We start from the raw sequence: 17,505 nt of genomic DNA on the forward strand, positions 1-17,505 counted from the left end.
TGATTTGCATTTCCCTGATGATTAGTGAGAACAACCACCTTCTCATGTACCTGTTGGCCATTTGTATGTCTTCTTTGAAAAACTGTTTATTCAGTTCATCTTCTCTGTTAAAAATTGGGCTATTAGGTATTATTTTTGTTACTGAGTTGGCTATTAACCCCTCATCAGATACATGATTTGCAAGTATTTTCTCCCAGTCTACAGGTTGTCTTTTCATTTTGTTGATGATTTCTTTTGCTGTGCAGGAGTTTTTAAGTTTGATGTCATCCCACTCATTTATTTTGGCTTTTGTCACTTGCCTCATCTAGGAATAACTGCTGAGACTAATATTAGTCAGGGAACTTTCTATGTTTTCTTCTAGGAGTATTAGTTACATTTAAGTCTTTAATATGTTTTTTAATATCATTTATTGTCAAGTTAGCTAATATACAGAGTATACAGTGTACTCTTGGCTTCAGGAGTAGATTCCATGATTCGTCACTTACATATAACACCCAATGCTCATCCCAACAAGTGTCCTCCTCAATGCCCATCACCCATTTTCCCTGCCCTCCCCCATCAACCTTCAGTTTGTTCTTTAAAAGTCTCTTATCTGTTAAAAACTGAGAACAAACTGAGGGTTGATGGGGGGTGGGAGGGAGGGGAGGGTGGGTGATGGGTATTGAGGAGGGCACCTTTTGGGATGAGCACTGGGTGTTGTATGGAAACCAATTTGACAATAAACTTCATATATTGAAAAAATAAATAAATAAATAAATAAATAAATAAATAAATAAATAGAAAAAAATAAAAAATAAATAAAAGTCTCTTATATTTTGCCTCCCTCTCTGTAACTATTTTTTCCTTCCCTTCCCCCATGGTCTTCTGTTCAGTTTCTCAAATTCCACATATGAATGAAACATATGATATTGGTATTTCTCTGACTGACTTATTTCACTTAGCATAATACCCTCCAGTTCCATTCACATTGTTGCAAATGGCAAGATTTCATTCTTTTTCATCACCAAGTAGCATTCCATTGTGTATATAAACTACATCTTCTGTTTTGAGTTAATTTTTCTGAGAGGTCTAAGAGGGGTACACTCTCATTATTCTGTATGTGATTATCCAGTTTTTGCAACGTCTTTTATTGAAGAGACTATCTTTTTCCCACAGAGTATTCTTGGTGCCTTTGTCAAATATTAGTTTGCCATATATACATGGGCTTATTTCTGGCTCTTGATTCTGTTTCATTGGTCTTTGTGTCTATGTTTATGCTGGTACCATACTGTTTGATGACTATAGTTTTATAGTATAGCTTGAAATTAGGAAGTGTGATGTCTGGCTTTTTTCTTAGGATTGCTTTGACTATTCAGAATCTATTGTGGCTCTACAAAATTTTAGAATTGTTTTTCCTACTTCTGTGAAAAATGCCACTGGAATTTTGATAGAGAGTGCCTTGAATCTATAAATGGCTTTGGTTAATATGGACATTTTAAGCATATTCTTCTGATACATGAACATGGAATATCTTTCTAATTATTTGTGTCTTATTTTTTTTTTTTTTTCATCATAATCTTATAGTTTTCATTGTATAGACTTTTAACCTCCTTGGTTAAATTTATTTCTAAGTATTTTCTTGTTTTTGATGCTGTTGTGAATGAGATTATTTTATTTATTTTCCAGATATTTTATTGTTGGTATGTAGAAATAAAACCATTTTCTGTATGTTGATTTTGTATCCAACTTGACTGAGTTCGTTGATCAGTTCTGGCAGGTTTTTTTAGGTGGAGTTATTAGGACTTTCTATATATAAGATTATATCACCCACAAACAGACATAATTTTACTGCTTTTCTACTTGGATGCCCTTACAAAAATTGAGATATAATTGCCATCTAGCATTATATTAGTTTCACATGTACAACATAATGATTTGATACTTGGATGTGTCATAAAATGACCACCACAATAAGTCTAGTTAACATCCATCACCACACATTGGTTGTACATTTTCTTATTCTTGTGATGAGAACGTTTAAGATCCACTTTCTTAGCAGCCTTCAAATATATAATACTGTATTAAGTATACCCACCATGATGTACACTGTATCTCCAGGACTTATTTATTTTATAACTAGAAGTTTGTAGCTTTTCAGTACCTTTCTTCTTTTCCCCCACCCTCCCTACCTGCCTCTGGCAACTGTCAATCTGTTAGCTGTATCTATGAGTTCAGGTTTTTTGGTTTTGCTTTTGCTTTAGTATTTCACATATAAATGAGATCAGATGGTATTTATGTTCTCTGACTTATTTCACTAAGCATAATACTATAAAGGTTCATCCATGTTGTCATAAGTGGCAGGATTTTCTTATTTATTTATTTATTTATTTATTTATTTATTTATTAGGGCTGAATAGCATTCCGTTGTGGATATATACACACCACATTTTCTTTGTCCATTCATCCATTGATGGACACTTAGGTTGCTTCCATGTTTTGGCTATTGTAAGTTACACTGCAGTGAACATGGGTGTGCAGGTATCTTTTTTAGTTAGTAAGTACCCAGAAGTGGAATTTCTAGGTCATTCAGTAGTTCTATTTTTAATTTTTTGAGGAATCTCCATACTGTTTTCCATGGTGGTTGTGCCAATTTGCATTCCTGCCATTAGTATACAAACATTTCTTTTCTCCACATCTTCACCGACATTTGTCATCTCTTTTTGATGATAGCCATTCTGAAAGGTGTGAAGTGATACCTTATTGTGGTTTGATTTGCATTTCCTTGATGATTAGTGATATTGAGCACTTTTTCGTGTACCTGTTGTCCATCTGTATGTCCTCTGAAAATATGTGTACTCAGATTCTCTGCCCATTTTGTAATGCTATTTGTTTTTTGTTATTGACTTGTATATAAGTTCTTCATATATTTTGGATATTTAGCCCCTTATGAACTATATGATTGGGAATTATTTTCTCTACTTGCTTTGGTTGCCTTTCATTTTGTTGATGGTTTCTATTGCTGTGCATAAGCATTTTGGTTGACGTTGGCCCACTTGTTTATTTTTCATTTGGTTTCCTCTACTGTTGGTGTCAAATCCAGAAAAAATTCATTACCAAGATTGACATCAAGAAGCCTACCTCTTGTATTTTTTCTTAGAAGTTTTATGGTTTCAGGTCTTATGCTCAAGTTTTTAATTCATTTTGAGTTAGTTTTTGTGTGTAGTGTAAGATAGTGGTTTGATTTCCTTATTTTGCATGTGGATATCCTGTTTTCTTACCATTATTTGAAGAGACTATCTTTCCCCCATTGTATATTCTTGGCTTCTTTGTTATGAAAGAATTGGCCATATAGGCATGTGTTTATTTCTGGACCCTCTATTCTGTTCTATTAATCTATGTGTCTTTTTATGTCAATACCCTATGGTTTTGATTACTAATGCTTTGAAATACAGTTTGAAATTAGGAACTTTTTGCCTTCAGCTTTATTCTTCTTTCTCAAGGCTTTGGCTATTTAGGGTCTTCTGTGGTTCCATACAAATTTTAGAATCGTCTTTTCTATTTTTGTGAAAAACGCCCTTGGATTTTGATAGGGATTGCATTGAATATATAGATTGCTTTGGGTAGTATGGACATTTTAACAGTATTCTTTAAATCCATGAGCACAAAATATCTTTCCATTTATTTGTATGTTTTTCAATTTCTTTCATCCTTCTAGTTTTCCGAGTATAGGTCTTTCACCTCCTCAGTTAAACTTATTCCCAGATATTATATTCTTTATGACGCAATTGTAGATGAGATTTCTAGGTTGTTGTTAAAGTATAGAAAACAATGGATTTTTCTATATTGATTTTTGTATCCTGCAACTTTACTGAATTTTTAAATTCAGTAGCATTTTAGTTCTAACCTTTATAGTGGATGACATATAATTTAATGTCATCTGCAAATAGTAACAGTTTTCCTTTTTCCTTTTTGATTTAGATGCCTTTAACTTTTTTTTTTCTTGCCTAGTTTCTTTGGTTAGGATTTTCAATACTAAGTTGAATGCAAGTGGAAAGAATGAGCATCTTTATCTTCTTCCTGATCTTAGAGGAAAAGCTTTGAGCTTTTTGCCATTGAGTATGATGGTAATTGTGGGCTTGTCATATGTGGGCCTTTATTATGTTAAGGTACATCCCCCCACACTCAGTTTAACTATAAATGGATCTTGAATTTTGTCATAAGGGTTTTCTTCATCTATTGAGATGATCATATGATTTTTATCCCTCATTTTGTTAACTGGTATATCACATTATTGATTAGCAGATACTGAAACATTCTTGCATCCCTGAATAAATCCCACTTTGATCATGATAAATGATTCTTTCAATGTATTTTTTAATTTGGTTTGCTAATATTTTGTTGAGTGTTTTTGAATTTATACTCATCAGAGATATTGGCCAGTAACTTTTTTTCTTGTAGTATCCTTGTCTTATTTATTTTCGGGGTAATGCTGACCTTGTAAAATGAATTTGGAAGTGTTACATCCACTTTAATTTTTTGGAAGAGTTTGAGAAGGATTGTTGTTAATTCTTCTTTAAATGTTTGATAGAATTCATCAGTGAGGCTGGCTGGGACTAAACTTTTCTTTGTTGGGAATTTCGATTACTGATTTAATCCATTACTTATTATTGGACTGCTCAGAATTGCCATTTTTTAATGAGTCAGGCTTGGATAGGTTATATGTTTCTAGGTATTTATCCATTCCTTCTAAGTTATCTAGTTTTTTGGTGCAAAACATTCTTAGTAGTCTCTCATGATACTTTGTATTTCTGTGGTATCAGTTGTAAATCTTTAAAAAAAATTTTTTTATGTTTATTTATTTTTGAAAGAGAGAGACTCACTCTCTAGTGAGCAGGGGGAGGGGCAGAGAGAGAGGGAGACACAGAATCCGAAGCAGGCTCCAGGCTCTGAGCTGTCAGCACAGAGCCCGACACGGGGCTCCAAACCACAAACTGTGAGATCATGACCCAAGTCAAAGTCAGACACTTAACCAACTGAGCCACCCAGATGCCCTGTGACATCAGTTGTAATTTCTCCTCCGTAACTTCTGATTATATGAGTCCTCAGTCTTCTTTCTACTCTTCTGAGTTAGTGTAGCCAAAGGTTTGTCAATTTTATCTCTTATCTTTAAAAAGGCAGCTCTTAGTTTTACCAGTTTCTTTTGTTTTTCTGGTCTCTATTTCATGTATTTCTGCTCTGATTTTGGTTTTTGCCTTCCATCTGCTAACTTGGGCTTCAGTTTTTTCTTCCTTTTCTAGCTTCTCAAGGTATCAAGCTAGGTTGTTTATTTGAGATCTTTCTATTTTCTTAGGGTGCATTTATCACTGTAAACTTCCCTCTTATTACCACTCTTCCAGCATCTCACAGGATTTGATATGTTGTACCTCCATTTTCATTTGTTTCAGGATATTTATTGATTTTTCTTTTGATTTTTTCATGGAATTTTGACTAATTGTTATTTTTTATTTATTTTTACTCATGCATTTATTTTATTTTTAAAATTTTTTAACATTTTATTTAAACCCAAGTTTGTTAACTTAGTTAATGTAATAATGGTTTGAGAAATAGTCCCTTTTGATTTTTTTAGTTTGACCTATTGGATGTTCAGGAACATGTTGTTGAATATTTGTGAATTTTCCAGATTTCCTTTCGTTACTGATTTCTAGTTTCATACAATTTTGGCTGGAAAAGATATTTGTTACTATTGGATTTCAAGCTTCTGAAATTTGTCAAAACTTGTTGTATGATGTATCGTGTGGTCTATTGTGAAGAAAGTTCTGTGTGCTCCTGAGAAGAATGTGTGTTCTGCTAGCGTTGGATCAGTGTTCTGTGTATGTCTATTAGGTTGGTTTGGTATAATGTTTGGTTCAAGTCTAACATTTCCTTGTTGATTTTCCATTTGGACGATCTCTCCATTGTTAAAAATGGAGTATCTGAGTCCCCTACTGTTATTGTATTGTTGTACCATATCTCCCCTCAGATCTGTTTGTATTTGCTTAATACATTTAGGTACTTCATTGTTGGGTGCACGTATATTTATGATTGTTTTATCTTCTTGATGAGTTGACCTCCTTGTTATATAATCTCCATCTTTTTCTCTTGCTACTGTTATTGGATAAAGTATATTTTTTCTAATATCAGTATAGCTTCATATCCCTGCTCTCTTTTTGGTTTCCACCTAAATGGAGTATGGTTTTTCATCCCTTCATTTGAACCTATATGTGTCCTTAAAGCTGAAGTGAGACTCTTGTAGGCAGCTTATAGTCTTGTGCGTGTGTGTGTGTGTGTGTGTGTGTGTGTGTGTTTAATCTATTAAGTCACTCTATGCCTTTTCATTGGAGAAATCGATCCATTAATACTTAATTATTGGTGGGTGAGGGCTTACTACTGCCATATTATTAATTTTTTCTAGGTGTTTTGAAGTTCCGTTTTTCTTTTATTTCTTGCTGCCTTCTTTGATAAGTTCATGATTTGCCACAGTAGAATGCTTTGATTCCCTTCTTTTTATCTTTGTGTATCTACTGTAAATTTTGGCTTTGTCATTCCCATGAGGTTTATATAAAACATTTTACATATAAAATCTATTTTATGCTAATAAGTTTCACTTTGATTGCTTACAAAAACACTATACTTTTACTTCCCCCCTTGTATGTTTCTCATGTCATCATTTACCATTTTTCAATCATGTATTCAACAAATTGTTAAAGCTATAGCTATTTTTATGCTTTTGTGCTTTAACCTTTATTCTAGAGTTAAATAGTTAGCACATTATCAGATGACAGTACAAGGGTATTCTGAATCTGCATGTATGCTTACCTTTACCAATGCTTTGTATATTTTCATGTTACTAATTAGTATCCTTTTGTTTCAACTTGAATTCATTTTAGCATTTCTTGTAATGCTGGTTTAGTGATGCTGAATTGCCTCAGCTTTTGTTTATTAAATCTTTATTTTACCTGCAATTCTGAAGGAAAACTTTAGTGACTAAAGTATTCTCAGTTGACAGCTTTTTTTTTTTTTTTTTTTTTTTTTCCTTTTAGCACTTTGAATATATAGTCTCATTGTCTCCTGGCCTGTAAGGTCTCTGCTAAGAAATCCACTGATAGCCTTATGGGAGTTCTTTTGTATGAGAAATTTTTTTCTCTCACTGTTTTTTTTTAAAGTTTTTTTTTAATTAATTAATTTATTTTGGGAGAGAGAGAGAGAGAGAGAGACAATAGGGCAAAGAGGGACAGAGAGAGAATCCCAAGCAGGCTCCACACCATCAGTGCAGAGCCTGACATGGGGCTCGAACTCAGGAGCTGTGAGATCACAACCTGAGCCAAGATCAAGAGTCAGATGCTTAACCGACTGAGCCACCCAGGTGCCCCATCTCTAGACTCTTTTTAAATGTTCCCTTTGTCTTTGGTTTTAGAGTTTTGTTACCATGTGTCTTGAAGAACGTTTTGGATTAAAATATCGAAATAATCAATTAACTTCATGAATTTGGATCTTGATCTTTTAAAATCCATTCTTTGTGTGTGTGTGTGTGAGTAATACCTACAAATGGAATTATTGGCTTATATAATGATTTTTAATTTTTTGAGAAACCTCCCTACTGTTTTCCATAACAGCTGCACCAATTTACATTCCCACCAACGTGCATGAAGGTTTCTTTTTCTCCACATCCTCACCAACACTTGTTATTTCTTGTCTTTTTGACACTAGCCATTCTGACTTACGTGAGGTGGTATGTTATTGTGGTTTTGAGTTGAATTTCCCTGATAATTAGTGCTGTTGAGCATCTTGTTATGTCTGTTGTCTGTATGTCTTCTTTGGAAAAATGTCTATTAGTGTCCTCTATTTTTTAATCAGATCTTTTTTTGTGTGTGTGTGGTGTTGAGTTGTATGAGTTCTTTATGTATTTTGGATATTAACCCCTTATCAGATGTATAATTTGCAACTATCTTCTCCCATTCAGTAGGTTGTTTTTTCATTTTGTTGATGATTTTCTTTTCTGTGTACTTTAGTTTGACATAGTCCCAATTGTTTTTGTTTTTATTTCACTTGCCTGAGGAGACAGATCCAAAACGTTATTGCTAGGACTGATGTCCAAGAGATAACTGCCTATGTTTTCTTTTAGAAGTTTTATGGTTTCAGGTCTTGAATTTTCAGGCCTTGCATTTAGGTCTTGAATCCATTTTGAGTTTCTTTTTGTGTATAGTGTATGAAAATAGCCCAGTTTCTTTCTTTCTTTCTTTCTTTCTTTCTTTCTTTCTTTCTTTCTTTCTTTCTTTTGTTCTTTCTGTCTTTCTTTCTTTCTATCTTTTGTTCTTTCTTTCTTTCTTTCCTTCTTGTATGTAGCAGTCCAGTTTTCCCAACACCATGTATTGAAGAGTCTGTCTTTTCCTCATTACCCATTCTTGCCTTCTGTATTATAGATTAATTGGCTATATAAGCATGGGTTTGTTTCTGGGCTCTCTGTTCTGTTAATCTACATGTTTTTGTTTTTGTACCAATGCCAGACTGTTTTGATTACTATAGGTTGGTAGCATAGTTTGAAATCTGGGAGCATGATACCTTCAGCTTTGTTCTTTCCCAAGGTTATGGACTATCTGAAGTTTTGAGTAGTTCTATACAAATTTTAGGATTATTCTTTCTAGTTCTGATTGCTATTTTGATAGGGAATGAAATCTTGTCATTCACCACAACATGGATGGACCTAGAGGGCATTATGCTAAGTGAAATAAAACAGAAAAATACAAATATTATATGATTTCACTTACATGCGGAATCTAAAAAGCAAATCAAATGAACAAACAGAAGTAGACTGATAAGTATACAGAGAACAAACTGGTAGTTGCTAGAGGGGAGGGGGTAGAGGAATGGATAAAATACGTGAAGGAGATTAAGAAGTGCAAACATCTAGTCATAAAATAAGTCATGGAAATGTAGGGTACAGCATAGGGAACGCAGTCTATGATATTGTAAGAACCTTATATGGTGACAGATGGTAACTACACTTATCATGGTGAGCATTTCACAGTGTATGTGATTGCCACATTGCTATGTTGTACAAATGAACCAATGTAATGTTGTATATTAGCTACACTTCAACAAAAAATGCATCATTGTCACAGTTCTCCTTGAAGACCCAAGTCAGCTCATGTTTCTCCTCTGGTGAGAGCCCTATGATGTCCTGCTATGCAGAACGCAGGCCGCAGGACAGAGAGTGCTCTTCCTAGGGAGGATCCTCCACCTAACCATGCTCCCACCACACTTTCATACCTCGTTCTAGTCCAACCACAGCCTTTCTGTGCTCAGGAGTTCACTTTCAGGCCTTTAACCTGCTGTTCTCCCTGCTTAATGTATTCTTTCTCAAATATCCTTATGGCTTGCATTTCACTGCCTTCAGTTCATACCTCACCAGTAAGACTTCCTTGACCAAGCTACAAAAATTCCCCATCTCTCCATGGAGAGAATTCTCCCTTTCTCCATGCCCTTTCTTTCCTTCCCTTATGACTTTTATCTCCATATTTACTTCATTCTGTGCCTCTCTCCCCTGAGCAGAACATAAGACCTGAGAGGATAGGGACTTACTGGTTTGTTCACTCCTGGATGCCTAATTCCCAGAAATGTGCCTGACACCATTTTTCAGAGTGGGAGCTTGAAAATATTTGTGAAAGAATTAATAAATGAATGGTTACATAAAATCAGAGTGTGGGAAAGGTGATCTCTAAGGTCTCATTCAAATCTGCTTATCCATAATTTTGTACAGTTAAGGAGTATTTCCTCTTTCTCACTGACAACTTGGAAATACATAAAACTACTAAGGTAAAAAATAATAGCTTCTGCTGAACTAATTAACATAATTATAATAGCTGCTTAAAAAAATTCTTTTGATGTGTTTTAAAGAAACTCCTTTATTCCTCCCCCAAACAGCCTTGTGAGATAGGTACTATTATTTTCCTTCTCCAAAGGCAGAAATTGAGGAAAAGAAAGCATTAACCCCTAGCCCAAGGGTCAGCAAGGTGAGCATTAAGATGTGGTCGGTGGACCGAGCCTCCTAGCAAGAAGCAAAGGGGAAGAAGGGAGATGAAAAATTTTGTAAGAACAGCTGTTTATTCTAGTTTGTGCTTAAAGCTTTACATTCTCAATGCTCACCACATCTCTGTGAGGGACGCACTATTTTATCACTTTTACAGATGAGGCTTGATGGCACACAGCTAGTCAAAATGCAAGGCTGAATCCCAAACCAGGTGCTTTTTACCTTGCTGTTACTTGTGCTTTATTGTATTCCTTGGAGCTAAATCAAGACCTGCCCATGGGGGAAGGGTTAGGGCACCACAGGGGCCTCTCAAGTTTCAAGTAACAACACCCAGATTTCTCTTAATGTGAAGAGCTACGTAAGGAATAAAAGCCAGCGCTCAGTGAATATGGCCACAAAGTCCCAACTCAGCAATTTAAATGATCTGAATCCATTGTTCTGGGGGTCAGGGAGAAGTAGCACGTCTTCGTGTAACGATTTTCCTCAACACCCAAGTAGAAATCTCATTTCAGTTTGAATTAAAAATTAAGGACTAAAATGTCAAATTGGGTAGAGAAATTCCTTTTGAAACCATACAAAAGGAAGCCCCCCAAAGAAAGCACATTCGTCTGGTGTCTACATGGGGGAAAGAGCTGCTCCTTTCTTGAGTGAATGTTGGACTAGACAAGCACGGATATTTGTGAGAAATTGCCTGGTAAGAGAGGGAAATGCAGGCAGGTGGCCTCCAATATAGGGGAACAAAAGTATCTTTGTTCTTTGAAACTGAGGAGCACTGGTAACACAAACAATCTCTAATCACAGTTAATTCTCTTCTAAGCATCTGTTGTGAACTGTAGCAACCAGAGAGTGTGCTCTAGGATGGAGGAGGGCAGGGGGAAAGCTCCCCAAGCCCTTAGTGGTGAGCCCAGTGACCGCTGGGTGAGCCAGCATCTTCAGGCAGCAAGCACTGTCCCCTCACACTATGGAAAGAAAAGATGTTCCTCCTGCACCGCACCCCCCCCCCGGCCCCCCGCTGGCCTCTCCTCTTCCTAACACTGCCTGCCTTTGGATAGGTGGGAAGAGGACTTTTCCTTGAGAAGAGTGGATGTGAAGAGGAAACTGAGTCTGAGAACAGGGCCAGCCTTAGACCTAAGCCATGTGAGCTCAGCCCCATGTACCTGCGTCGCTGAGAAGCCCTCACAAGCCACACACGCCACTAAGGATGTCCGTTTAAGGTCAGCCGAAGTGCTATTGCTCCAAACCTAATACTGGTTATACACACAAAGTGAGCAAGCTAAAGCTGGAAAAAGGTTGAGTATCTAGGCTATTCCACTACAGAAATCATTTGGCTCTAACGATCTAGATATTATTTTAGGTGCCGTTTAACAAATAACCATCTAAGAAGTATCTTTAAAAAGCAATTTCTTTTCATTCCCTTTGCCTCATTGAAGTAGTGGTAGTTTGGGTGGTAAACAGAAACTTCAACAAGACAATAATTAGAGTGCATTAAATAAATATAAATTTTATTAAAAACACTCACATAGCGTTATCAGGAATGATATAATAATAAACGCTTTCAAATAACCTGCATCCATAACATTACAATACTTACAGTATTTATAACCATCCTCAGGTTTTATAGACAAACCAAACATGAAAATGAAATGAAACTAAGTCTTAAAAAAAGCATAGAAAAATGCACACAGAGTTCATTATCTTAGTGTCAAACTGCAGAAGTTTCCTACACAAGTTAACCACTAGCTTTACAAGTGAACTGTACATACACCACTGTGCGTCAGTCAAGATGAAAAGTTCATTCAAGTAAAGTTGACACCACTCAGAAGCATTTTCAAGTATGGCTATATAGTTAACCTGATATTCCTACATAAGCAAATTGGAGATCTGCTTCCATTCATTCTAACTGAGGCAGGTTGGATATTTACAACTATAGATCTGTTATTTACAATATGCCACTCGGTTTCCTCTCCTCCTCCCTCCTTACCTCTCGCCAAACCCCAAGCTACACTTCTTGTTCTCTTGTTGGCCAGCAGTTTGACAAATGACAGTGGATGGTATGGAAACCAAACATTCATATAGGGATGGCTGACTCAAAACCAACAGATGTGCACGTAGTAATCAAATATTTGGGGTTAGATGTATGACATACGCAAAATATTAAAATCGTGTGGTTTGACATATGCAAAGCAAACATTTTTGAAATGTTTATCAATTCGTCACAGCCAAAAATGGGAAATTGTTTTTCATAGACAAAAATCCCGTTATAAAGACTTGACCAGTAAAACTCAAAGGCCTTGTTTGATTTCGAATTTATTTGCAATGTTAGTAAACACAAATGTACTTAGACAAAAATGTAATTGATCAATTGCACACCATACCCCTATGTGTTCTGCCTCTGTGGGGGATGTCTGCATGGGCCTGGACTCTATTGACTCCAGGATCGAAACATTTTATCTAGAGTGCTGACTCTAGCCAACAGCCACTTGCCAAACTCCTGCCTTACAAGTTTCCCTTTATCAACTCAGTGCATTCTATTTTCGTGTAATTTTTTTTTTTTTTTCCTGCTTGAGACAGTCAAAAGATTCCCCAAACTTTTAAAATGCTTTTCTTTACAATAAAAAGAGCCAACAGATTTACAAAATTAGTTTTAGTTACATCAGGACATATACAAGTAAAATAGGAGGGATTCAAAATAAAAGGGTTAAATCCCTGAAAAAGAATATATTTATTAACCTACAACAATTTTACATAAACACAGGTGACATGTTGGCATAAGGAGAACATGAGCTGAAATATCCCTGAATTTTTAGAACAAAAAGGATGAAGTTCAAGTTATACTTGCTAAGAAATCAAGTATTGAAAAAAGATATGCTTTTTTAATAATAATAATAAAAAGACTTGGAAAAAAATGATGGTACATGATGCTATAAGCTTTCATTCTCAGTTCAATATCCTATTGCCAAACTAGTGTTGAGGTATATGACAAGTAGGAACATCACCCAAACCTTTAATGAATTCTTAGCTCACATTATGATATATTTGTAGCAGGCTGAGTAGCACCATCATGATGTGAATTCTGCTTCAAATCCATATATATATATATACACATATATATGTATATATTTAATTTTTTTTTACAGTACTAAAATACTAAAGCATTGCGTTAAAAAAGTTTTGTTTACAATTTAATTTACTTACTATACATCTCTTTCACTTCTTTATACAAATTAATGATTTATAACCACCACAGCAAACCAGCTGCCTGTTTTTTTTTTTTTTTCTTTTTAATTAACAGATTCACATGGAACTAACCCTGTTTATTATTCTTATGCAGGCATCAGTCTGCTCAATCTTCCTGGAAAAGAGGACACTTAAGCTAAGAAATGACAACATCACAATGTACAATTATCAACACAAAAGCACACTGCCATTGGGTTTGCTGAAGAGCACACAGATCCATAAAATAGCATCAGCTTAAGTGAACTAGCTTTGTTAAGTCTGTAGCATGTCATTGTTAACCTGCAGTTAATAGAAAATTCTTAAAACTACATATTTGAGCAATGAACTTGTCATACAATTTTGTATAAAACTGTTTTACAGTATAGCATGTGAGATGAGCACCAGAAAACGTGTTGTGGACTAAAGTTATTCCCTTGAATCCAGTAAGCCCCATTGTGGATTTAACTGGCTATATTAAAAATGGACACATTGCTCATCAGCAGATGCATGGCTAAAAGCAAAAATAGTTTAAAAGCTTTCCTTATTTCTTTAAAAAGAATCAACTTTGAATTCTAAAATGAAAGTAAACTTTTTTTTTTTTTTAAACATCTCAGTACCTTAGCATTGTTCAAGTTGTCAAAGCTTAGGTAGACAAAGTGCTTCTAAAACACCATTTAAAATATTTATACATATACATGTGTGTGCACATATACATATGTGTGTATATATATATGTACATATATACGTTTATTGTCCTACAAGGACTTTACTGGATGAGCAAAATCCAGAGGCCTTTAAATGTCCACATTAAAAAAAAAAACAAAAAAAAAACCAAAAAAAAAAAACCCCCAAAAAAACCAAAACCTCATGTAAGAATAGGTAATTATGACAAAAATTTGAATGAAAAGGTACCCCTGTTATTCAAGGGCATTGGAGTACACTGATAGAATCTTGATGATATAAAGGCATTAAATTTTCAAATGTTAAAGACACCATTTTCTTAGCACCATTTCTTAAAACATCCAAACAAATTCAGTGTTTTGCTGTCTATTCATTTATGCTTCCTGTAGCTATTTTGATAAATAAAAGTTAATATTAAGATTACAGTAAAAACTGCATGTTAAAAAGCCATAATTCCAGTATTTCAGTACATTGTATATTCAGCACCAGATGGTATTTTAAAATTCCTGCCACTGTAATACTACAGTACTTGTTTGATTTGTGTTCCATGACTATGCAAACTCGGTATTATTAAAAGTGGTCACAGATGTGTAGAGTTGTAAGGGGGAAAAATCACATTTACATATCCTCTCGTCCAATAATAGAACCAGTGTTTAAAAATGTAAATTGTGGAACACTTTCCTCCCCACCTTCTTTTTGCATAGAATGCTTTGGTCTTTTGCCTAGATGCCATCTGTGACCACTTAGGAGTCGGGGGAAATTAAGTGCTATGGTAAGATGATCTCTTGTTTTGCTGGTGAGCTGAGGTTCTTCCCACCACATTTGTCATGAATCCTGTGTTATTTCCCCACTGCCCACGTCATGAGAACTATACTATGGACAGGTTGGTTGTGGTCTTTTCAAATGAGGTACCCACCACGAGGGGAGACATCATATGTATCTGTTGTAAGGCCCTGTGACCCGAGTGAAGGCATATGGAGATGTAGTTACTGTGGAGTCTGTGGTCACGGACATGGTCCTTTCGGCAAGGGATTTGATGAAGCGCAGGTAAGTGGGCTCGGAAGGTTCATGTGGCTCAGCGGGCTCCCGTTTCACTTTTTTGCCATGGGTTTTCTGAGGCACATAGTCTGGGCCATACTTCTCACACTCTTCCTCTTTCTCTCGGGCTTTTTCAGCCATTTTGGCTTCCCAGAGCGCCAAGCCATGTTTTGGCTCATTCATGCTCTTATGCTGATAAAAGACAAGGGAGATCCTGGTGGGGTGATTCCTATTGGGATTCTTTAAAGGGGTTGTGGCATGAAGCTCGCGCTTGGCACACTCGATGAGAATTGACCCATGAGTTGGAGCCACAGCCACTCCCCCGATGTCAGGATCTAGAAAGCTCTGCTCACTGTCTGACCAGACTTCATCATTGTCCTCGGCGGCAGGGGGCTGCTTTTCCTGACTGCCAGCATCATGTAATTTGTGTAAGCCTTCTTGGACAGGAGCAGTTCTATCATGGTTAAGACCTGGAAGCATCTTTGATAACCCATTAGCTGTGTGGGAAAGCATGTCATTCTCCTTGTTTTGGAGATGCAGGGCATGGAGAGAGCTGTTGAACATGCCTGGAGCTGCCCCGTAGTTATGGATTATGTGAGAAGATGGGTGATGTTCGCCATTCTTATAGTCTATGTTTGGATTGCTCAAATTGGGTGGTAATCTAGAGGCAGCTCCCATGAAGTGGCCATCCATCTCATGAGTGGAATAAGGAGGAAATGTCCCTACATGGTGTACGTTTGTTTTAATAGTACAACTGCTGAAGGCATCTCCTTGCATATTTTGGTTTCCATAACCTAAGTACTTAGAAGTAAAACTCTGGCTGTTTCCAAACCTTGGCTGGTAGAGTGTATGGATGGGTGGTAGACTGAGCTTAGAGAGAGGGTCTTGGTTTGGATACCTATATAGATCCATGGACTGAGACTGAGGAGAATAGGAACCCAGATATGGGGAGCAGTTGTCCACTGATACATTTCCATTACATTGATAGGATGGATATTGGTTACTCTGATTCAAAAGCCCAGGGTAGGGATTCATGGGATTAGAAGAATTCAAATATGAACCTGCAGCTTGGGATGAGGTGGAATAGAGGTTCATAGGGCTGGCACCTCCATAAATCTCTGAAGTGTGTGAAGAGCTCGGATAAGCCTGGATAACTGGATTGGGCCGTCTCATGTACACACTGGTAGATCCAGAGGAAGAGTAAGAGCTGACAGACTCTGATTGAGGGTTATTTGTCATGGGGTTATGCTGGGGTGGCGGTGGCGGCGGCTGCGGCTGCGGCTGCTGCTGCGGCTGCTGCTGCTGCGGGGGCTGCTTCTGTGGCTGTGGAGGTTGCTTCGGCAGTTGCGGGGGTGGGGGCTGCTGGGACTGTTGAATGACTGGTCCTGAAAGTCGCAAAAGTTCTGTGGACAGGATATGAGAGAGCACACAAACGTGTTCGATTATTATCTCACAGAAGCTAGTGAGGATGCTTAGCTGTATGTGAGAACCACCACTAAGATTATGCAATACCCATCAAATAAGGATAAGAGCAAAGTCAGGGCTCTGATCACTGTCTGGCATCATTTTTTTTGCCTAAAGCATTAGATAAAATAGATCTCCAGAACAGTACAATTTAGTAAGTGAAGAAAAATGTAACAAATATCCAAAAGATATTTGACTGAGAGCATCATGTTTTCTGGAGGTTCTGTGTATCTGACCATGCCACACCCTACCTGAAGCGCCCTTCTCCCTCCACCCCATCTCCCTGTCCTTCCTTGAGACAGGTATCCCTTCCTCAAGGAAGCCTTCTATGACCTCATCTGCTAGTGCATGTACAATACCCACTGAAAACATAAGTCAGAGCAATGTTTTGTAATATACTGTAATTGATCATTTTTAGTCCTCTCCTCCTCCTAGCACAAAGCAGTTCCTTGAAGGAAGGGACCATGTCCCTTTTACTTTATTCCTCCAATGCCTGGGGCATGCAGTAGCAATTTGTTAAATAGTTGGAAGTTGCATAAAATTTGTTATTGAAGATTCATCAATGCTATGAGAAAAGGAATGACACTCACTTAAACACCCAAAGCATATCTTCTATAATTGGCAAACCCTACTTACACAGTTGTTAATAAAACTTTAAAGAAATTTTCAGCTTTGTAAATAAAATTTTCATACTTCTATTTTATGACCTCACTTAAAAATCTACATATGAGAAGTGAACAAATAAATGGAGCTGTAAGGGCAGTCTTGAGAATTGAAATGATTATTACAGAAATCAGTTAGAAAAGACGGGAGGAAAAGTTCTACCCAATGATATGATGATACGTTATGGTTAACTTACAGGAGAGATTAATGAGTGAATAGGATTTACTGCTCTTAGTATAAGTCAACCAACATATGTTTATTAAGCATCTTTAGCACATTATTCTAAATTACTTAGTTTCTTTAAGTTTTGAAATAAATTAGTAGGGAACTTTGACTTTGTGAAGCAAACATGGTTGGCTCTCAGCAAACTGGTAGGCTAAACTTAAAAGATAAACATT

At 36.5% G+C, this 17,505-nt stretch overlaps 1 protein-coding gene across 1 annotated transcript in view; it reads right to left on the reverse strand.

The window, feature by feature from the left end:
• Positions 1-11,741: 11,741 nt before the first annotated feature.
• The window catches only part of TET2 (tet methylcytosine dioxygenase 2), a 134,575-nt gene continuing 128,811 nt past the window's right edge, over positions 11,742-17,505 (reverse strand). The window contains exon 11 of the mRNA XM_042935779.1: positions 11,742-16,383. Coding sequence (XP_042791713.1) covers positions 14,873-16,383 — 1,511 coding nt within the window. The 3' untranslated portion in view covers positions 11,742-14,872. The remainder of the gene's footprint in view (positions 16,384-17,505) is intronic.

Source organism: Panthera leo, chromosome B1 (genome assembly GCF_018350215.1).
Source record: "Panthera leo isolate Ple1 chromosome B1, P.leo_Ple1_pat1.1, whole genome shotgun sequence".
Classification (NCBI taxonomy): domain Eukaryota; kingdom Metazoa; phylum Chordata; class Mammalia; order Carnivora; family Felidae; genus Panthera; species Panthera leo.